This window comes from Rhopalosiphum padi, chromosome 1, assembly GCF_020882245.1.
Source record: "Rhopalosiphum padi isolate XX-2018 chromosome 1, ASM2088224v1, whole genome shotgun sequence".
NCBI lineage: Eukaryota > Metazoa > Arthropoda > Insecta > Hemiptera > Aphididae > Rhopalosiphum > Rhopalosiphum padi.
In genome coordinates this window covers 72,727,734-72,752,414 of record NC_083597.1, presented here as the reverse complement: position 1 = coordinate 72,752,414, position 24,681 = coordinate 72,727,734, and the positions used below count along the sequence as shown (strand labels likewise).

General features: G+C 28.9%; 2 protein-coding genes across 2 annotated transcripts; one reads left to right on the top strand and one right to left on the bottom strand.

The window, feature by feature from the left end:
* The first annotated feature begins 13,103 nt into the window (after nucleotides 1-13,103).
* Nucleotides 13,104-14,679, top strand: LOC132932058 (zinc finger protein 512B-like). The gene is made up of 2 exons (XM_060998249.1): nucleotides 13,104-13,260; nucleotides 13,364-14,679. Exons 1-2 carry the CDS (start codon nucleotides 13,252-13,254, stop codon nucleotides 14,468-14,470), a joined length of 1,116 nt encoding a protein of 371 aa, XP_060854232.1. The 5' UTR covers nucleotides 13,104-13,251; the 3' UTR covers nucleotides 14,471-14,679.
* Nucleotides 14,680-16,829: 2,150 nt separating this feature from the next.
* Nucleotides 16,830-18,732, bottom strand: LOC132918524 (uncharacterized). The gene is made up of 4 exons (XM_060979788.1): nucleotides 18,659-18,732; nucleotides 18,446-18,557; nucleotides 17,906-18,077; nucleotides 16,830-17,329 (listed from the first exon to the last, which is right to left on the bottom strand). Exons 1-4 carry the CDS (start codon nucleotides 18,730-18,732, stop codon nucleotides 16,830-16,832), a joined length of 858 nt encoding a protein of 285 aa, XP_060835771.1.
* Between the last annotated feature and the right edge of the window lie 5,949 nt (nucleotides 18,733-24,681).

Below are 24,681 nucleotides of genomic sequence, written 5' to 3'. Positions count from 1 at the left end.
TCCATTTGTAGTGTGTGGTTTATAAATACATCATCATTATTATTACCTATACATATTATCTAAATCTAAATAGATAAATAAGTCTAAACCGATAAATTACTAATTTTCTAATAATAAAATAATAATTTAATAAAATTAATGTACCAAAACAAAAATATTGCTCGCTGTGAAGGGGATACAGTCGACTAAATCATATTTAAATTTTAAATCTTGTAATATTACACAACGGTATAACAGCACGTACAGCTTAAATGGACTTAAATAACTCTGCTCGTTGCGATCTATAATAACTGTTAAATGACAATACGGACTGGATGAAGAAAAACGTAGTATTGAGAGATATAATACGCCTACTATTCTATCGCGAAATCGAAAGCCCGTGAAACACAATATTATCCACTACCCTCCGTCGAAATTGGACCTCGAATTTACTGCTGTAAAGTCTGCGTTTGTGTGAGTCGTACGCTCGGCAAACACTCGTAAACCGGGGTCTTTTGTATAAATAACGATAAGCATTATAAAGGGATTTGTTTCACTCGTGGCGTGTATTCTTCTTGCGATCTATCTCTCGGATTTGTACAAGTATAACAACAATATAATTTTGGCATTTCGATTGAAACAATTATTAAATTAAACAATTTTGTCTAAACTGAATTATTATACATCTATATATTACCAGTTTGTGAATTCCGGGTTTTATACCCACTTATGTCTGAACATCATAAAATTATTAATCTTGATTTAATTGTATTGATTAAATGAAAATAAAACGATAAGTTTTGCTTAACGTTTTCGCCGAAACATATAATATAATATTAATATTTTATTTTGGCAATAATCTATACGAATTCTTCCTTTATTTTTTCTATAGGTACTTTTAAGTCTTTCAACTTTCCGAACGAGCGAATTACATTTTAACAGAGTAAATATTATAATCACGCCATCATTCCGTAGTTTTTCGTATAAATAAAAATGGACATCGAGATAGTGGAAACGGACAATAAAGTTTTCAATTCCAAACAATCCAAATGGTTATAGGTTAACCACAAATATTTCCCATTTGTGACTCTCGGGGAATAAACTAAAACATGTTCACTTATAAAAACGTCATCATCCTCGTAACAGTAGCAGCACTCGACTGAACTATATCGTCGTTGACTGGTCCGCAATATAATAATAGCCAACGATAGTCGATAATATTATATTGTTTATAATATCTTTATCTGTATATTTATAAATATATTGTAGGTACTCGAGAAGTTGAGAATTTTAATATGATTTGATAATAATAATAACCTGGTGTTCGATATGTTTGGCTAGTTTAAAAATAAACAAACGTATACAGGTAGAACGTTTTAATACTATTTATATGAAGTATGACGTATATTAAATATGACGTAAAAAATGTGTTCAATTAAAAAAATATTTTTTTTTTAATATTATGATTTTTTTAAATGTATTATTTTAGAAATTGTCTCTGAAGTTTTTATGTACAAATATCGGTGATGAATGAATAATTTTTAATTAATAAGTATTTAAGTTTATTCGACTGCAATAGTAGAGTTACCAATGAGTAATAGATCACAGCTTTTGTCATATTGCATTAGTCGTTTAAACTTTAAACATACATCAATATTTTTCAAACTATAATTATTCTGATTATAAATTTTAAAATATAAAATATTTTCATTGAAAAAACTAAGGACCCTACAACATGACATAAATATGATTTAAAAAAAATATATATTTTTTTTAGCGTATTATATACATTATAAAATACAAACAAATTGTTTTTTATTTTTACAAAATATAAAAAATGTATACTTAAACAATATTATTAAAACATTGTACTTTATTGTATGTAATTCGTATATTATAATAAAATTCATTATTTTTTTGTATAAAATGTTAGTAATCGATTTCGCGTTTAGACCGTTTAGTATAGACAGTATAGTTATTTCATATACGTTGTATATCGATAACATGTTATAATATTATTATAATTACACTACATCATTGTCTATCTCTATCGTACTAAATTACATTTTAAACATGTCACTGAGGTACGATAATATTTTATACTCTCGTTATAAAATATCTAGTACGAAAGAAATATGTTATAGCGTACTATATTATAATAGTCGGTGTTTGGTAACATTTAATACAAAGTTTTCAATTTCAGTACAATATTATAATATAGTTCACATTTAGTTTATTATTAAACTTTATACGCAAGTATAACGTGCTGCACTGTACATCGGGATTACATTTTGTGCTGTAAATTGTGGTTTATTAGGAAATTGTTATTTTATAGAGTGATATAATATAGTTAAGCACAATATCCACAAAGCGTTTTTACACACATTTCATGATTATCTAAGCGACCAGCCGTAGAAGATTTACCAGAGTTGTACTATTCATATAATATACTGCTCTGCAGACGTTAAACGATATTATATTATAAATTAACTGTACCTATATAGATATTATACAGCCACAGAAGTCTTCTTCTACTACCTAGCTTACGGACAAAATAATAACGAATGATAAATGAGATTGGCGTCACGGACATTATTAGTTCGGGTCCGATGCAATAGCAGTTCATCTGTACAGAGTGAGTCTAGTGCGTTTGTTTAAAAAATTAACGCAATTTGTGAAACTAAATATTATTATATCTCCTCGGTCTATAATATATAAATTATGTCACCCACATCGCTCGAAATTAAAATTTACCATCAGCTGGTTGAACGAAATTAATCATTGAAATCATCATTACCCGCCTTACCGTATACGACACACAATGTATTACGAAAGTATTCCACAAACCGGTGTGATTTATTTCAGACCACGTTACGAGACGCAAAATAATGTCTCATCGTTCACATAATACGCATACACGCGTATAATAAACTACTCGAGATATGCGCAAAAACAGGTTGTATAATATTATGGTTATTATACTTATTAGTTATTTCAATTATGTTATTATATACTCGTATGTATATATTATTACACACACGGAATAATTATTATTTATTTTAACTGTCGACACCAAAGTTATAACAGTTTTTAAAACAATATTCTCAGAAATAAAAAAAAAAAATTAAAACACAACAAGCGGTTTTACATTGTTGTAATTTTCCTTAAAGATTTGTTTGTTAGTTTTTAAATGGTGACTTATATTATTATTAAAAATTTATAAAAATGTATAATTTATGCGAATTACAGAATATCTGTTGTGGAATGAATATATATATATTTTTTTGTTAATACTCATGTTAAAAATTCAAGGTTCGTAAATCAACATTTTTTATAAAATACTCTTTTTTAGGATTATGAAATTAAAATCAATATAAACGTTTTCACATAAAAATAAAAAAGTTACATGGTGGAAACCACTACGAAACGTCAACAAAAAAAAGAGCAATATAAAGTGTCAAAATGGCACTGATACTTATTTTATTAAAAGAATCTACTCAATCCGACGATTTCATAAAAGGAACTATAACTTTTAGAACAATATAATGAGTTTAAAACAATAATATTCTGTAATCTGTGTATTATATACGTACGCGTGAAAACTATCGGAAAGGTTCTTTATACATTATAGTTGATCGCAATAACACGGGCCTAGTCGTTTCTCAGGTGAGTTATTCGTTATTTATTTTATTTCTGTATTATTATTTTTTTAGCACATTTATACATAAAGTATAGTGAAAACAATATTGATATTCATGTACGCTGCACATAGTCACAAAAGTACATCACCCAAAATGTCATCGAGAACACTGACTTGGCACAACGTTGACGAATGCACGTATATATTCGGTTCGCAGCCAAACGACAACGTTAAAAAACCCGACAATCAAAGACTACCGACGAAGACGACAATGTCGACTAAGACGAATTCAATGGCAAAGACGACTTTGATGACGACTAAGACAACGTCGATCGCAAAGACGAAACCAAAAAGAAAGAAGACGTTGTTAGCGAAAACGAAACCGACGGCAAAGACGACGACATCGACGAGCGAATTGAGCAGCTACGATGAACGGATGCTTCGGATGCTACACGATGCCATCTTCTGAGTAAGAAGACTCAAACCAGTTGACCCCGAATACATACCTCTCGAAATTCCACGGCAGTCGACCGACCTCCGAGCCACCTCCGTAAAACGCGAATGCGAAATGTGCTGTTTCACGTTGACATTCTTAAAATGTATTTCGTAACGCCACATCGACAAAAAATTTAATCGATTTTATTCATACACTACAAACAAAACGGTAACGATTCAATTTAATATCAAACTTGGTATTTGATATTTAATTGTTTATTTGTGTCGTAACGCCGACGGCTACAATAAATATTTTCGAAATATTACCTCTTGACACTTAAAATATTAAGAATTGATCACAAGCATGTCATTACCCCACAAACGCAACTTTGTGATAAATCGATTTTACTATAAAAATTATTATGATGCGTATACAATTTTTATCTAACGAACTACTGTATACAAACGTTTAAATTGTCAGATTGTACTAATCACTAATATATAAATTTTAGTAGATTATTTCCGGTAATTTGAACATATTATTAGGTTTAACCAGTATTAGTATAATTACGTGTTTATGATAGTGCAGAAAATGTAAAAATATAATACAAAACAATCCTCTGTTGCACTTTTATATTATACTAATAATTGTTTTTTTTTTCATTTCCCCATTAGTCGTATAACATAATATATAACATTAATGTGTAAAGTGAGGTAATTATATTTGTATTATATGCTATTTATAGGTAAAAAAAAAAAATAATAGAAAAACAATTTTACAGTGCGGTCGGCTAAAGATAGGCCATATTATAGTAACGCGATAAATTTAAGCGACACATCGTTATTTATCAAACTTGCAATTTTATTTTTTAAATATAAAGGTTAGATTGAGATATAAGACAGAAAACTGCTTTCTCTTTCAGACGTAATTCTATTAGTTCACAATAACGACAGTCACTCATTGACGGCGTCCCGCAATACAATGTTTACCAGTTATTCCATATTATGGATTTAGTAGGTATGAAAATTAATTTCGAAATAAATAGATATTTAACATTTTAACTGTCTATTGCCTGTACACATAATGACATTTACAGATTTCTATTAGTAATGTTTGCTAAATGATACTTGATGGCATATTTGATTAGTCTTTACTTATATTATATAAAAAAAAAACGATGACGATCTAAGACAACAGTTTATTGTAATAATAATTATTGTGATCCACACGTCATAATATGCTATAACACAATTTATTATTATACTTTAAAAATTTACAACACTACTGATCATTACTTGATTCATTATTCTATTAAATGGATATTTTGTTACAAATATAAATAATAATAATAATAATAATTATTATTATTATTATTGATTTGAAATCTAAATATACACGTGACGAGTTTTATAAATTGTATAATATTTACAGTAAGTTCAGTGATTTTTCTTCAAGTGTACTACCGAAAAATATTTTTAAAAAATTACCTATTATGTATATGAAAATAATTTCCGAATAACCATTGCAAACACAACGATTTTACGACTCCGTTCAACATTTAAACATTAAACACGCCCAATATTATTACAAGCAAAACTATCAAATTGTATTGTTTAAATCACTTATGTAGTAGGTACGTAGATATCCAATAGAAATAACATGAATCGATCTTTATTTCGCATTCGAATTTCTATACAAAGGAAACACGAAATGTATCAAATATATTATTAGCCCGGGACAAAGAAAATAAATTCCTCCATTGGTTATAACTTATTAAGAGACATCAACATGACTTTACTGGCATCATCTCGAAACGATAAAACGTAACGATATCGTTTGCCCCTCAAAATAAAAATGAACGATTTTTCTCGTTTCTTTTATTTCGTGTAGAATAATATACTACATTTTATCTAAAGTATTTTGTAATGTATTTCGTTCATCAATATTTACTCGAATTGGGGTATATTTGCATTCAACGTGTTTGTTTAATTTATTAATATAATTGGACATATTAATAAGCAATTGAACAATTATATATTGACATATTGTTTATATTATTAGTATAATCATAAATTAAACAATTGTTTTTAGTTCCATAAAATACTTAGTAATAGATTCATAAAATATATACTTTTTTAAACTTAATGAATAACTAGTTCTAAAAACTGATATTTCACCAGTACAGATCTGTACCCTCGAGGGTATTATTTTTTGTGGTTATGTATATATTATATAATTATAACGAATTATTTTATAAATTGATTTCTATCGTATTACTTATTGATTTTTCATTGTTTATAGCTTCTATACTATTACTTAATAAATTATTTACAAAGCACAGTTAATCAACAATAATCCCAATTCGTTTCCATTGGTAACGGTGCGCAAATAACTTATCAAGTATTTAGTAAATATCAATAAATTCGTATTGATTTATTAAGGATTAATATGATATTAAATAAACTGAAATAAAAGTTAGTTATAAAAATATATTTATTTTAAATGTGGACAGAATAAACAATAAATATATGATTTTACTTTAAACAATACTTCAAGTAAACTATACTTAAAACAAAAAAAAAATGTTTTTCGCAACTACAGTTTTTAATATTTTTGAAATTGTGTAATAATTTTTAAAAAATATATAAAATATATAAATATGTAAGTACAGTTATTTAAAAATAGTTATTTCATTTTTTCTAAAGTTAATTTACGTATTAAAAATGTTCTTTTTCTCAAATTATCTATAGTCGTTTGGTAGCATCTAAACATAAATTAAATGTATACAATTTAATCGCCTAATACGATTTTTTTTTATTTTAATTTTATAATTTCATTAAAATAAATTCAGTCTACTCTAAATTAATCCTATTTTTTTATAGGTCGAACACCAGAAGACACGATATTGCTAAAAACTATTATATTTATATTATACTAAATTACTGTATTTTTGATTTTTAAATCCTATTCAATATTTCCATTTTATACCCAACTACCCTAGTAATTCTGTTATATCGTTACAAAGTTTCGAAAGTTTTTCATCTTATCTTTGAGACGATTACAGAGGTCAGTAGTTCCTATCCCTTAGTTCGCGTCGTTCAGGAGTAGTTTCTAAAAATGTATATAAGCAAATTTCATAATAAAATAAAATCAAATTTGTTCAGTTACAAACAATATTATTATAATATTAGATGAGATAAAAAAAAAATGCAATAAATAATAGCCTCTACTTTCGAGACACACGTCGTAAATTATATTGTTTTGGTAATTTTTAAGTTTAATACATTTTTGAAAATATATATTTTGTGTTGAAAATAATTTTGGCTATATTTTTTAGGTAGGTACTTTGATTTGATTGTATAGATATAATAAAAAAGGTTTACAATTCTACAGAACTACTAGAGCCATAATGTATTTTGAAATATTTTCGATTGTATCGCAATAATAGCCCAAAATAGAGGTCAATGTTTCGATTTACTATGTTTTAATTTATAGTCATCAGTGCTTAATTAAACAATCGACAAGATAAAAATTTAAACTACCACGGAAATATGGTAGTATATTTTAACTTGTTTGTATTTTTTACAAATATAAACGATATTAACTAATTTTAGTCGAAGTCAACACTCTCGTCCACTCCTAATAAATAATTAAACGTTTCTTAAAACTTATAAATGGTATATCTAAAACTCGCATTTTTAGTATATTTTTTATTGTGATCCAATACAATAAAAATATGTATCACGTGATAGTGTTAATATTATTAATAATAAAAAACTTATAACCTATAAAAATGTGTACGTATTTGAACATAATCATTACATAATTTGAAGTAATAACAAAAAAAGATTTTGTAAAAAGATTAATATTTCTTATTACTTTAAACATTTATAACTTATAACTTAATATAACTAATAAATTAATTATAAGTACTCGATAAAAGTTAAATGTATACAATAAACATATTAATATTATATATTAATAGCTGCTAGCAAAAATAGTAAAACTAAAATATATAGGTACCTTACCATAAATTAATGGATAATTAGTGATAAACGATGAAAATATATAAATATTTTTGAAAATGTGTTGTGATGATGTTAGAGGTTGATGGCTGTTGAAAAATCGATCTTTCAAGTATAATAAAATGTTAACTATTATTTTTTTTCACATAATATTATATACATATACACAGACTACGCTGCAAGTCGTTGAGTGCGGCCTGTCTGTTTCATGCACAAGCCTAAGTACGTGAGTTACGTACGAAGAGAAAAAAAATTCGATTTATATATAATATTATTATATTACATTATTTGTCATTGATTGTTACGCGTTTAAAGCACTATCCGGTACTTGGCACCCGCCATCATGATGATATAGTAGGCACGTACCTACCAAATACTTATACATCGAAGACAACTGATATTATTAATATAATATATATATATGTGTGTGTGTATTTGTATGTGTGTGAATTATAAGTAAGTATTTTAAGTACCTTTAGGTATCCAAGTAAAATAATAAAATACAATATTATGGTTTATGGTTAAAACATATAATATATCATATTTTAACTTAACCACGACCGTCAGTAGGATTCAATATTTCGGGTTATATTGGAATGTCACGCTCAAGAGAGGTTAGGTTATTTTTTATTTTTATTATTTTTTTTTTTAATCTAAAATCGATTTTCTCACTGCTCTATTCTTGGAAAATAAACGCGAGTGGCAGGTCCGGCCTCTTTAGAATTTCAAAAACGCATTTATCGTACTGCAGCGCGTCTGCATTAATGTCGGTATTTTTCCCGTTTATATTATTAAAGCTTTGTCGTCGTATCTTTTTCACTTCAGAAAAAAAATAATAAATAGGTAGGTAGCTTCAGTAGTAAGATTTTATACAGTAAATATTGTATTCAAGTTGAGAACGTGCGTGTTGGTTTCACATTAAAGTGCTACAATAATTTCGTTCTTTTATTTGTTGCGAAATACTCTTCGATAAAGCAAGGAAAAAAATATCTCTATAAATCGTACGGAATCGTCGGCACCAACACAGACGATACTTTATACATATAGTTTGCAGATTTAGAGAGGAAAGTAACCAAAAAAATATGTATCACGCCCACGATGTTAGTACACGAGCATTTTTTTCTTTACTTGAGCTGACCAAGAAACTATGACCGGTGTTGAACACTATTCTCGGTATGGAATAGCTGTATATTTGGTGTTATGTTTTGATATTACATTTGAAACTGAAAATACATCACAGCGTTAAAAATAAAAATTTAATTTAAAAAAATCAAAAAATGACCCTAAGCGGTTATGTTGGATTATTAGGTACAGAGCATCCAGATGTGATTTCTGAAAACTTTTTGACACCTTGAAAAAGTAGCTTCATCAAATATTTAAATTTTTAATTAATATTTATTAATATCGTTATGAATTAAACATCATTTACTTAACAATATCCATCATCAACTGATTTACGAGTAAATACTTACCCAAAACGTTAACGTTCTGTTTTTTTTTTTTTTTTAAGGAATATTTAATTCATATTAGATGTGTATTCCTTTAGTCCTTATGTACAAATGAATATAATAATATTTTTGGCAGAAAATAATAGATACCTATTCAAATTATTAGGAGGGTGGCAATTTATTATTTTGATAGTGGACGAAAATGGCTATGTCAATATATTCAATATCACGCATGTAATTATATTAAACAGTATAGGTACATCCCAAAAGTCCTGTATCAACCAAATATATTATTATATCTACGAAGCTGTGACATAGCAATCAAACAATCTATTCGCATGCGGTTACCACAACGGTAATCTGTGAGAAGATTCCAATTTAATGGTGTACATAATATCTCTATTTTGGACAACTGTTGTAAACCCATATTTAGATAAATCAATTTTTTGTGGAAATAATATTAGGTATTAGAGCCATATTACGGAACTTTAGGGTACACTGACTACAGTCGTATTTTAAAATCATACTACTATAACACTAAGTATACATTGTACACACATTAACCGTGTACCGTACACGCGTCGACACTCGATACTGCATTATCCGCATCCATTAGGTAATTGCGCGCGCCGGTCGGAAGGAAGACCTTTACGCGAAATTACATGAACATCGGCCGGAACATACTACACGTATTTATACCTATGTTATAAGTAAGTTCGTATAATCGCTGATCGACCGATTTTCCGCACGTCCCGGTAATGACGTCGTTTGAGCGGATATAAAAACGCATTTCAAACACACACGTGCTTTTTTTTTTGTCTTCCACTTTTAGGTGGCGTCCAATCGGCTAGCTCGATAAAGCGCTTCATCCGCCAACCTATTAAGTATATTATTATTATCATCATCATCACCATTACTATGCTGCTGTACGAGTTTAAATCCATTTAACATCGAATGCTGACCGTATACTATATTATTATTATTACGATCCCGCGGTGATCTGACCTAGTATTGAACACGTATATTATTATAATTAATTGATTTTATTTTCGATCTGGTAAAATTTCCCGACCATTATAATGTTTTGATATCGGCAAAAAAATTTAATATTTTGTACCCGACGCTCGTACAAGGACATATTGTATCCCACGAAATGATCTTACTACACATTTCATTTAAGCTACTGAATGTATGTTTATGTTCGTGACGGTCAAAAAACAATAAGACTCCGTGATGTCGTGAATATAATAAAATAATGTTCACTGTATACATATAATATAGGCAATCAAAAGAAAAAAAGGATTTTAAACATTGGGTAGATTCTATTTTTAACATTCCAAACAAAACATGGTTTACCCAAGTGTTTTCATATATTTTTTGAAATAATATGATTTAACTAAGTACATAATATGTAGTGGCATGAAGACCAAAATTATATCAAAAGAAAATAAGTCGTATTGTATAAAAGTACAAAATACCAGGTACCTGTATATTTCATTACAGTCAGATACCTACGTACATATCAAATATATAACTGAATGGATCAAAAGTCTTGGCACTCGACAAACTAAATGTGCAATTAATAAAGTTAACGTTTGATGATAAAAGCGTTTTAGAAATTAATAGATTTATGCTATTCGTGTTACAATTTTAACACCATTTATTTCTACGAAATGTAAACCGAAATGAAGATACATTTTATAAAATCGACAGTCAATGAAATCATTTTGAGCATTTTATTTAATAAATAAAAAAAATCAGATTTCTACGAAGAATGTAAAATTTATTGTATTAGGTATAATATAATATATTATATGTTATTGGATGTACGACAAAAAAAAATATTCTGCTAAAATAGAAATAGGTAAATCTACAAAGTAATTCATACTTAAGGTGAAATAAATATATTGGTATTTTATTTATTTATTACATCATACCACTGTATATCTTGTATTGTACGTGTATCATACCGTAAAACTGTATTACACAATAAATTATAAACATTTTATACAGTACCTATTTATTACATATTATGACCAATCAAAATTAATCATTTTAAAAATAACACAAGTTAGGTACATAAAACATGTCTTATATTAATTGAAAATTAATAAAATTTTAAAATGATTAAAATAAAAATAACCCATTTAAATAAAAATAAAAGTACCTATATGCACGACGATTCATAGTGACCGAGAAAGAAACTAAGTAAGACAAAATCTTTGGTTTTTATTTGAATGTAGAAGCCAAAATACCTATTATGTGCACCAAATTGAAATTACTTAAATTCTTTGTTCAATTTTACTTTTAGTTTTTGATAACTTTAATCGACGTCGTTAATTATTCAAATATTTTAAACTAAAAATATATTAAACGATTTCACATATTAAAATGCCCGATCAACTAAATCTTAAATATAGTAACTACTATACACAAATAATTATTTTTTTCAAACACGCGTAAGTGTAAATATTTATTTAATACAGTTGATTCCTATTATATCGAATATTAATATTTCGAATTTTTCGTTAAATTTTAGTCCCCGTAGAATTAGAATTGCAATTAAAACTCACCATCTCAAATTTTACAATAACTCCAACTTTTTCCTTTTTCTTTTCAGATCAACAAATGTTTACATTATTTTTCATAAGTAGAATAATTTTATAATTTTTGGGATAATAACACTATATATTATACAGTTATTTTCGTATTTACTGCGGCGCAATTATCTATTTGACTACAGAGGTGGTACTATATATAAGTCGATCAGCCATTTACGGTATTTATTGATTATTAATTTTCTTTTCCAATCGTCCTTTAAACGGAAACTTTGTGTTTCTTTTATTTAATGTTTGGCATCAACTCGGTGCGATGTGGTACATTACTTGAAAACTCTAATGATGTCGAAAAACTCGAAAAATCGTTGAACGCTTTACACGGCGTACGATTTCGCAAAAGTAACTTTTTAAATTATTTATAAAACCTTATTTACAACATAATATATCCCGTACGCGACATTTAAATGTCACATGTTTACAACACACGTGCGACCGACTAATGATCGCAATATTGTACGTTAGGGCAGAAACGTTATTCAAAAAAAAATTTACATATATTGTGTTGGCAATAATCTCATATTAATTTACGGCAACATAAAAATATATACAAAAAAAAATTCAGTTACCTATATAAAAAATATTGTGTAAAAAAATCGCAATCGTCGGTGTCTATATTAAGATAGTGTATACCTATACGTATTCTATGCATTTAGACTTTCGAATAATCCACACCGACACTGTGTCAAAGTCCAAATTATAACTAGTCTGTATAATACGTATATATGCGAGTTATTATAAAATGATTCAACAGTTTACCTACATAGTTGAATTACGTGATCCGAGGACGACGACAACCGCGGATGCGATAATAATAATATTCCAGATTTTGTCATTCGCGACGAGCAACTTGTTTAATATAATATTTATACACGCGCACAATATTACTATAGATTCTCGTTGCCGTGTAATATATAGGTAATATTATTATATAGAATATGTGACACAATAAACCAGTACGGGTTCGACTGACTGGATTCATCAATTTGTACACAAATAACGTGGTGGGGAGGATGGTACGCATGTCTGCAGACTTGTATATATAGTCCACCGACCGTGTCCAATAATCATCATTCAACGGGATCACTTCCAATAATCAACACTAAACATGAAATTCGTAAGTACAACACTTAAAATTCGTGATGGCGATTAACTAATAATATTATTCTCTAATCATTTTGAATGTGATTTTAAACGTTTGCGACTTGTGGTGTTTACAGGCAACAGCTCTAGTCACTTTGGCAGTCGTAGCCCTCGTCCGGGCCGACGCGTCCAGTAACGAAAAGAAATCGGCGAAACACGAAAAGAGAAGTTTAGGAGAATTCGGATCAGGACTTTCCGGTCTCGGCTACAGCTCTGGCCTCAGCTACGGATCTGGTTTGGGCTACAGCTCCGGTTTGAAATACGGTTCCGGACTGGGCTATAGCTCCGGTCTTGGCTACGGCTCTGGTCTCAGCTACGGATCTGGTTTGGGCTACAGCTCCGGTTTGAAATACGGTTCCGGGCTCGGCTATAGCTCCGGTCTTGGCTACGGCTCTGGTCTCAGCTACGGATCTGGTTTGGGCTACAGCTCCGGTTTGAAATACGGTTCCGGGCTCGGCTATAGCTCCGGTCTTGGCTACGGTTCTGGTCTCGGCTACGGATCTGGTTTGGGCTACGGTTCCGGTCTGGGCTACGGTTCCAGTCTAGGATACTCCGCTGCCGCTGCCGCTCCATTACCAACCACCGGCCCCATCGTTCCAATCTCCAAGGAAGTGCATATCATCAACAAACACGCACAACCGGTGTCCGCCCCATACCCAGTGCCAGTAACCCATGACGTCCCCGTCCCCGTACCACATGCGGTGCCCTACCCGGTTGACAAACCATACCCAGTCCATGTGCCAGCCCCATATCCAGTCCCAGTCGAAAGGCCCGTCCCATACGCAGTCGACAGGCCCGTTCCTCACCCAGTGCCATCGCCTTACCCAGTCCCAGTTGTCCGTGACGTTCCAGTTCCAGTGTCCAAACCGTACGCAGTTCCAGTAGTCAAACAAATTCCCGTACCAGTAGCTTCTCCAGTCATCGTGCCCGCCGTCCACCACGCAGCACCATTAGTCGCTTCCAGCTATAGCACCGGACTTGCATCTTCCGCAATTGGTTACGGTTCCGGTTATGGAATCGGTCACGCCAGCCCATCAATCGGTTACGGACTAGGATCTTCTGCCATCAGTTACGGTGCATCTTCATACGGTGCAGGTAGCCTGTACAGTGGTTCTTTGGGACACAGTAGCCTAGGTCTATCATCGTACGGACATGGTGCCCACGGTTTCGATTACAAGAAATAAAACACTCGAATGATTCGCCTACCCTGCAGAACTACACTGCACTGACGACGGATATGCTTAGATTTATATTTTACCGTGTATATTGTGTATACACATATTTGTATGTTCTTAGATAATTATTTCAATTTTGTTTTTATATTTTCAATATTGTTAATAACCGATAGTTATTGACTGACTTTAAATACATAATAAATGTTTTTAATATATTATATTATCGTATATGTGTTCATATTTTCAAAAAAAAAATTCTTATCATAAAACGTTTTGGTATATAAAAAAAATATTGCATTAACTATAGCAATAAATTGAGAAAACATTGCGAAAAAATCAAACTCAAAACTTTTTAAAAAACTAAACAATAAAAATTCAATAAAATCAATAATTTAAATATAACATCATCGGAAGAAATTAAAGATAAACTTTATCAAAATTATCCAAACCTATGTTTATAATAATCTGATAATATTTTGCAAGTCTTATATTAACCTTGTATACTATTTTAAAATACGTGGCTTAACTTATAAATTATTATAAAAATTATCTTATTAATTATATTTGCATGTTTTGCCATATTATATCGTATACATTTTTACTATAATTTCAAATATACTAGTATTCTACAATGTCTCAACTAAAAATTAGATAAAACATTAGACATTATCGCAGGCGCACAGACTTGTAATTAAATTATAAATATTATAAATTTAGGTTATTATCAAAATTATTAATCTAAAGACGTTTTGAAATTATGAATACAATATGGAACTTTATTTCAAATGTGAAAATACCTATGTTACAAGTGTGTGCTACGCATTATATATTTTATATTTCATATAAATCATTTTACAGATTTATATTGTTTTAAGCGACTTAACGACTACGAAAGTATTCTTAATAATATGAATTACTAAAATAACACTTTGAAAATAATAACAATTAACATAAACCGTATAATTTACGTGCAATAGATATTCTTCTAGAAATAAATCAGATTATATTATATAGTTAATTATATTATGTAAACAATATGTAAACTTAATTATTATTTTTAATAATTTACCAGATATAATAAGCACTGTTTATAACTTTAATAAGTCACTGAACTTTCCTTTACATTATAAATTATGTGAGTGCATTTCGTGTCACACACGTGCCATTATAGTGAGCTTTAAAATTATTATAATGTCTTATTTCTTCGTACAGTTTTTTTTCTAGTTCGATTTCCTGAAATAAAACAACCAATAAATATTATTCATAAGATTTAATCTGTATTTTTTTTCAAAACAATAATACGGTTCATACTACTATTTAATCGAGCAGTAATTATTATTATAATTGTGTAACGATAATATTCAATAATAATCATTATTATTATTATTTAGGTAATTGTCAGCAACCGTGAGCCAAGCATTTTAAATAACAATAATTATTTTAATATAATTAAAATTACAAGGTTATAATATGTACGGTTAAGTATTACATTATATTATAATTTATATTATTATAACGTTAAATATTCTTATAAATGAAATTAACAATTGAAATAGCATGTAGGAAATCTTTTCTTCTACGTATGGCAAATACGTTTGGCATTCAATTTGTTTAACAGTATGGTGTATAAATATTGCAACGGAAGTAGCTTCTTCATTAGCATAAATAGGGAGAAACTTGGAATAACAAAATTCCCTCTAATTTAAAATGTAATACTAAGCATAAGTTATTTTTAGAAAATGTCAAGTCCAAAATTGTTAAAAAAAAAACGCCATTATCCCTTATTATGGTTATCTATCGAAGTATAAGTCGAACGTGAAAAGTATAATATTGCGAAAGGTAAAAAAAATAAATAAAATAACACAAAACTCTAAGATTAGGAAAGTTAATAATATTTTTTAACCGACTTTTAGTTGATATAAAAATATTAAAAATTTTAATGTTAGTAGTTTACTTTTTTTAACTCAGTAATATAATATTTATAATCAGACGATAAACTTATTGATTTGATTTTTTTTTTTTTTTTTAATATTAAATAGCTAACAGATTGTTTAAAATAAATTATGTTTATCAAAAATGTATAATTTTTATTTAAAAATTTTAGCTAGTTGAAACAAGTAAATTTAAGAATTACATATTTGATTTCATATGGTATATTATGAATGGAAAAAAATAATTGTATTATGTTAATTATTGTTTAATTATTTATAAATAAATATAACTTTGATTTTATTGGAAGTGACTCATGGTTAAGTAAATATTAGAAAAAAAAATTTAAAAAAAGTTTAATAAAAAATAAATACATAATAGTTAAGCTGCTGCTTACCTTAACCATAACTTTTAAACTATTGAGTCACAAACAACCAATTTATTGCACAAAAATATTGTAACATCTATGACTTACCGACTTGCCCACGTGCAGTTCAGTGACACGACTTTTGATCATTGTGATCAACGCGATTAAGTACGCTTGCCGGACTGCCATGGCATCGGCTGACTGCGATATGGCGGGTGACAACTCCACGCCGTCGACGTTACCGGTGGTCGCGACGATATAGTTTTCGTTCCAGACCTCTCCGACTTTCAACGAATAATAGTGATAAATGTGCGCCACGATGGCTTTATCCTGGAGACCGGACACCAGACCACAAGCCCGAATCGTGCTTTCCTCGATATCGTTGTCGGGCTCGTCCCGGGACCTTTCGTGCAGCCGAGAATTTTCCAACCCGGCAAACTCGACCAATTGCACGAGCAAATAAATCTTCGGCTGAGCGCACAGGAACATGGACTCCACTGTCGGACTGCAGAGGCTGGCTAAGTTTGTCGCCGTGGTAGCGTCCCGTTGCTCCTGGAATATGAATTCGTCATCTGTAACAACAGTCGTGATAACGTTATTGATCTTTTAGTTGATATATCGATTTTTAATGTATTTTTTGTGAATTGTATAACTGTAAAAAGTGTGAGAGTAGAAGATAATCAATAATAATAAAACATTTTTGAGAAACAAGAATACCAGGTGAAATAACGTTTTAATGGTTGTAGAACTAGGTTCGCAGTTATACATAGTTTGTTTTGTCGTGTCGTGACCAAACTCTGCAAATTTTCCGGTATATCATGGTTACCTAGTGAATGATATCACACTTGCATTCGGAATACGATAAAAGGCGTACGACATGACAGACGAAATCACGACAGCAGTGAACCTGGCTTAATGAACGCCGTAACGGTTTTCCGATGACAACAACATATCGAAGTACTTATAAAAAGTCATCAGTGATGGAGGTCGAAAGTGATTAGTGATATTATTAATGTGATTGTTTTATGTATTAATGAAAGTAAAAATAAAATTGAATTTATTGGTATCGTTTCCTAACATAGTTTTCGTGTAGGAATGAACATTATTATACAATCTACATGATTATATTATGTATTCTTAGCCTCGACCTATGAAGTTAAACCGGACTAATTCTCGTCTCCAAATCTCGCACACCAATTCCAAATAACCTTTTCCTGTCTTGGTGGATTTCCACTTCTTAATACGACATTTGGCTGATTTGAATACAACCAAATCCACGAGTGTCGACAGCATTACTAGCTGCATGGGATATTTTGAAATCTAAAAATCAAGTGAGTACTGTACATTATTTTTCTTTGTGCACATTGATCATTCGAGTATAATGTGATTTACCGCTTTCATATAAATAAAAATTAAAAAAAAAATTTTTCTGCGTACATATAATATTAATAAAACTGTTTATATATTTCTATTTAATTTCTATTTCTTTTAAATATTAAAAAAAAACCATCCATCTTGTTAAGTAAATAATAATATTATAAATATCTGCCTGACAATTTGTAGAAAGATCAACAGTTGCCTACCCTCCACCCCACTTTAAACACGACGTTTTAATTTTGATATGTAAATTTAATATATTATATGATTTAGACAACAATTCATAACGACACAGATGAGTAAGTACTCACGGTTAAGGCGTTCAATATGTGTTCTATTCCTCTAGCTTTGATAAACAGTTCAACTTGGTCATTGTAACAAATTATAGCGTTTTTAATGAAATGCAACAGATCCAACAAAATACTGAAAATACCGTTTCATGCCATGCGTGACTCAGTCGGTTTATAATATTATTACATACATGCGACAAACCAAATATTAAATAAATACAACGATAAACGTACTTTTGATTAATGTTTCTGGCGGCATTTTCGTCAAAGTACATTTTGAGCATACTCGATACCATATTAAAAACCATCGGTTGAGCTTCGGGATTTTGTTGATTCTCTCGGAAAAAAACGTTCAATGTATTTAATCCGTACAGACGAATGTCTTGAAAATTAAAATTTTGGGTTTTCAACGTATCCAATATTATAGCTGCAAGAATAAAATAACATGCGTGACTTAATGTCTCCATACTTATATATGCACAAAACCACTACGATTACAATTGATCAATAAGTCTGCTTTGAATGCCTTAAACTTCCTAAGTATATCGTAATCGTCATTTGAAACGATTCCTATGCAAATTATAGCATTGACCATCGTGCAGGAATAATTGTTTTGATACTTCAATGACTTAATCAAAGCTAGTAATCTGAATGTAATGAAAATAATATTTTCATTATAATATTTTCATGGCCAAGTGTTATTCTTACAACAGTAAACACCCATAAATATCACAAAAAATATTAGAAACATTTTTTAAAAATAAACTATACTTTTATTATTATATGTTTATATTAATTTTTAAGTTTTTAAGAAAAATGTTCTCTTTTTGGAATATAATATACTATAGTTTATTTCAGATTTATATTTATTTTTAGAAATGTATAAGGACTTCAAATATGTCAAAAATGATAATTATTTTCAAATAAATGAGTATTAATTACAACGTGTTAATAAGATCACCGAGTAATATTATAATATAATATGATCGTAATGTTATACTAATAAAAATAAAAAAATAAAAAATACTTAACTCATTGCAGCATTCAGTTTTTATCAAACTATCGACAGAGTTCAATAATAAATATGGTAAATTTAACAACGACCGATTTAAAATGGTATGTAAATTATCGCCATAAATATTTTTCGAATACTTAAAATTCACGAGCGTTATAAATTGTTTTATCAAAAACGTGTTGAGTTGTTGAAACTAAAAAACGAATTTCAAATCAAAAAATTTAAATACATAACCGTACGATTCTTATAAAATATAAATAATTACAATATTCCTAAATTATATAATAATTATAAGTCACCTTGATTTTTGAAGATAAATTTATAAACATTTTATTTATAATATCTAACATGATACTTTTATATACAAAATTTTCATTGACTGGGTAAAATTCGACATCTTCTAACCAATGTGAAATATGTATGATTTCCGGCCAAACGCATAACATGACTATGTCTTTAAAAGATTAAAACCAAATTTATTTCACGCTGTTCAATTATTATAGCTCAATACTTAGGTATTAGTTTTGTATAATATAGTATGTACGAGTACCCGTAACAATATCGACGGAATATTCATTTTCATCGATAAAACAATGATCTACAATCTCGCCGAGTATGTAGCAAAAATCATTTCTGAATTTCATACTATTCTCGTCGTTTCTCTCAGTTTCGATTTTTATATTGCAAAGTACGGTTCTGTATGGAATACAAACGATCTATAAGCTATGAACAATATCCTCGTGGCCGTCAAGTAGTCGAATAAAAAAAAAAACTCACTCCAATGTGTTGCGAGTAACTGGTGCCGGTTGAATACAAGTACTACTTGCACTCGATTGCAAGCTCCAGACAGAAAACATCCGGTTCAACAGCATAATCACAAATTCGCATACATTAAAACGTTCGAATGACACCAATGGCATCCAAAGAAAATTTGGTTTTAACGTATCGATCAGTATTCGTACACCGTCGGATTGTATCATGTTTAGCGCTAGATGAAGAAAACCATATAATTTAATAATGTTTAGCTGAATAAAATGTTCTTATAAACGATATGAACCTTTGAATTAAGATAAATTTAAAAATTAATCTTTAATGAAGTGGTTTTGTTTACAATGCTTACTGTTTTTTAAGAGGATATCAGTGCACTGTTTGCAGAAAAACTATCTGACCCCCGCGCAACATAAACAAAACGCATTCACGCAGAATATTTGTTTTTTGTGTATTTCAGTAATCAGCTTTTATTAATGTTTAAAGTTACTGAGAATAATATTTTTTAGTATATGAAATATCGATTTGCATCAATATTGTCTTAAAACAATTTAATGTTTGTTTAAATGTAAGAAATCGTGTTTTTATTTTTAAAGTCAAATAATAATAATATATAAAACCGATATGTCAAACCCATAAAAATATTATCGTCTATAGTTTTTTATATAGAAAACTTTACTCTAATATTTCTCAAGTCATAAATAAAACGATTTTATATGAGTGCGTTTAATGTATGAATGGGTCTGAGAACAAAAACAAATATTGCACTGAAATAATCCTAATACTATTGAAAAACCTTGAAATGATATAATCATGATTAATTTGTAAAAATAACCATATTTTAAAAATTAATACATAAGTATATTTGAATTATTAAATTTTTTAAATTTTATTTAAGGATTTTCATACCTAAATTGTGCTTAGGTACTAACTTTATTTAAAATATTTATTATAATAATTGTAAACTGTTTATAAACCAACGATATGAATATATTCACACTATTATATATAGACTACGTTATAAATTAAGGCAACTTACCGAATTAAAAAAATTACTAATAAAAATATAAATCTAATGAAATATAAAGTATCCTGTAATTATATCGTGAGTACTCTTGAAACGCGATTTCTGGAAAAACCGTGTTAATAGCAGAAAATTATTTATCGTCCCAAGAAAAAATACGACCCCATTTGTTATAAATTATAATATTTTTTTTTCTATAAAAAATCCACCGCGGTTCAATAATATCCAAAATAAATGTATAATATAATATAGCTTATAATATGTATACACAGTTGTCTCGGAAAAGTTATTAGTTTTTCAATCGATGACTATAATATTGTATTTGCTATTTACCAGATTGATCGGACAAAGTCGCGATGTTATATGAAAGTTTCAATAAATCGTCAAGAAATGTTTGGCTCGTGACATTTCCGATGAGTTCCATCAATGTTTTCGGTAAATCACTCATTCCTACGGCTTCGTGACAGCAATGCAAACCGACAGAGTTTTCCGGCACGATTTGGCGCCTGAGTACAGACGATTGGATTACGCCGAACAAAAGAATATTGAGTTCGTCATGCGCGTGGACCAGCCAAATACATTTGGCTTCAGTTTAATACCCAACAGAATCATCATTTTTATTATTTTTTTTTTATGAAATTTATTTATTTCATATTAGGCATACATAGAACTTAAAAGTATATGCACGGGCGCCCATCGGGCTTAAAGTTAACCAATGCTAAAATATTTGACATTCCCCGTGCATATAATTCATCTATGGTAATTTGATTAGACATACGGATTTAAATACAAAAATAAATAAATATAAATAACTAAAAAATAAATTAAAAATTAAATTTTAATAACTATTATAAATAACTTATTTATTAATCAATAACAATTGTGATAATAAATTACAATAATACAATATTATGATAACATAAATTATAGATAAAAAATTGTTGAAATTGTGATTTTTTTTATAAATATGTAGATTTTAAAAGCAAGTCAGTCAATATGAATATAGAAAAAAAATTAAATACAAATTTAAAATGCATACTAAGAATGATTATTTATTTGATATGTGGGTGCTATAATCGTCTTCAATTATACCCCTACCCTTGTGTGCACCTATGAATATAGTTCATACACGTTTACGTCACCGTATATCGAAATTTTAATTTTAATTTAGGTCGATAATATTTTCATATCGACTTCAAAAACAAAAAAAAAAAATAATTATATAGTAATATTATATTTTATCACCCATTACGTTGTAGAACCGTATTAATATCGGTAAGTTATTCGAACATTCCATCACAAAGTTCAGAGTCGGCGGCATCAAGCACAATGTCAACATCCCTTCGAGATAATGCTTATATTTCGGTTCGGTCGAAAAGTTTTCGGCCAAATACTCGATTATCTCGTTCGCATAAAATAAATGGTCGAGCGACTACATACATAATATATACACACAGAATAAAATTATACACACAACGCTATATTATTATAATATATTAGGGCTTAATTCTTAAAAAAATATTATTACAACTAACAAACTTCAATATTAAATACGCGCACACGTCCGTGCGTGTGTGTATGTGTGTGTGTATGATTACGATACCTATACTGGTCTTAATTTCTAAAAAAAAAAAAACTTCGTACAGTAATATAACTAGGTAGTTAGACACATAATATTTTTATTCTAGATACGGTATACGGTCGTTAGTCAGGTATTAAAACTTTCTATGAATTAATCGTCTCGCGGATAATGCCGCACCGCGTTGGTCGTCTTATGCAACATTAACGCACGAAAACAATCGGTCTGCAACTGTAAACTAACAATAATATTATTACTATTGGTATTCTTTCGCTTTACCCGTCGTCGATCATTGCACACAGGCTGAAAACTCGCAGCATCGGCTTTTCGTTGATTAGGGTTATGTACGTATACACTGTATAGGTTGGAGGACTTAACGTAATTTATCGTTCCTATAATAACTTGTAATTTTATTGCCTTATATACTACCATATCTGACAGCCGTAATAACTTATTGCGACTAGGATTTGATCGAGTATAAGCCATAAAAATTCATTTTTATAATATAGTAGATAAACATTGATATTTATACAAATAATTATTAAAACTCAATTTTAAATATAATATTTTGAGAATTTTTATGCATGTATACAGTTCGATTCCAAAGCAAAGGTATTACATGTCATTAGAAAGTACATCATTTAAAATTACTGTGAATAAGTAAATATTTAAATAGAACTAAATAAAAATCAATTGATCGCAGACACATGGCTCAAATTCTGTATAATTTATTTAAATCGGACAGGATTTTAAAATTTAATTGCCGGTTAAACTAGTTAATAAAGTATTTTTTTAATGTATTTGGTCCCTTACATAAAAAAAACCGTAATTGAGTCAAATATTTACATCGTTAGTTATTCCTTTTAAAAGTGTTGAAGTTGTGTATTCGTTTTACGGCAAATGTTTTATATTTTATTTTATTGATTTGAAAATACGATTGTTAATTATGCACTAAATAGTTACAATGACAAATTCTAATAGCGTATTTGTGTACAATACATGTACAACTCTATGACAATATTAAACTAACAGAAACACGACTTACTAAACTACAGTGGGTGGATAATTGTATTATCTGTTCGATGTACTTGCACAGCCTTTCGCAATCGTGGTAAGCGTTTTTCACGCACTGTAAACATTTTGGAAACAAATAATCGAGGTTAAAGATATTTACTATCGGGAAAGGGTCAACACAGATATCCATTTTGTTAGTTTTATTTATATTTTAATGCAACAAAATCGTTGTTATTGTAAAAGAATATTGAAAAGAAATAATAATTATTTACATAGAAACAAATACAATAAACATGCGTTACTAAATATCTATAATAATATTTGCTCGAATTAGACATACAATACATTTTAAAAAAAATGTAGAATACAAGATAATGATTTTAAGGAATAGCATTCATTATTTCAAAATCAATTAACGTTTTTGGAAATATTTTTGTTATATAATTTCCAGTCAAAATAAAAAAAACATTTTTTATTGTATTTTTAAATTGTTTATTATTTTATTTTTTAGAATGATTGTATATAATTTTAATTTAATATTCTGAAGCAGAATGTTAGAGTATTTAAAAAAAAAAATGTATAAAAATTGAAATTCGATTTTATTGATTTTAATTTATAGAAATACTCTGAAAAATATTGTGCTTCAAAATATAAAATTAAAAATGTATGTTCAAAAAAGTTAAATACTAATATATAGTGAAATAATGAGTGCTGTTTGATAATATAATCACCCAATATATTTGTTTTTTCTAATATATTATGTTTTCTTGCTTTATTTATTTTTCATTTTTATATCCTTAAAGATAGTATACTTTCACCATTTTAATAACAAAGCGTTACATTAATTATTGTAGGTA

Bases quoted from the DNA above. Each gene is read 5' to 3' on its own strand.
- LOC132918524 (XM_060979788.1), bottom strand. From the start codon at position 18,732: ATGGTTTTTAATATGGTATCGAGTATGCTCAAAATGTACTTTGACGAA. The intron at 18,558-18,658 runs GTACGTTTATCG...CGGTATTTTCAG, and splicing joins GCCAGAAACATTAATCAAAA to TATTTTGTTGGATCTGTTGC. The intron at 17,330-17,905 runs GTCGAGGCTAAG...CTGTTGTTACAG, and splicing joins AGTCCGGTTTAACTTCATAG to ATGACGAATTCATATTCCAG.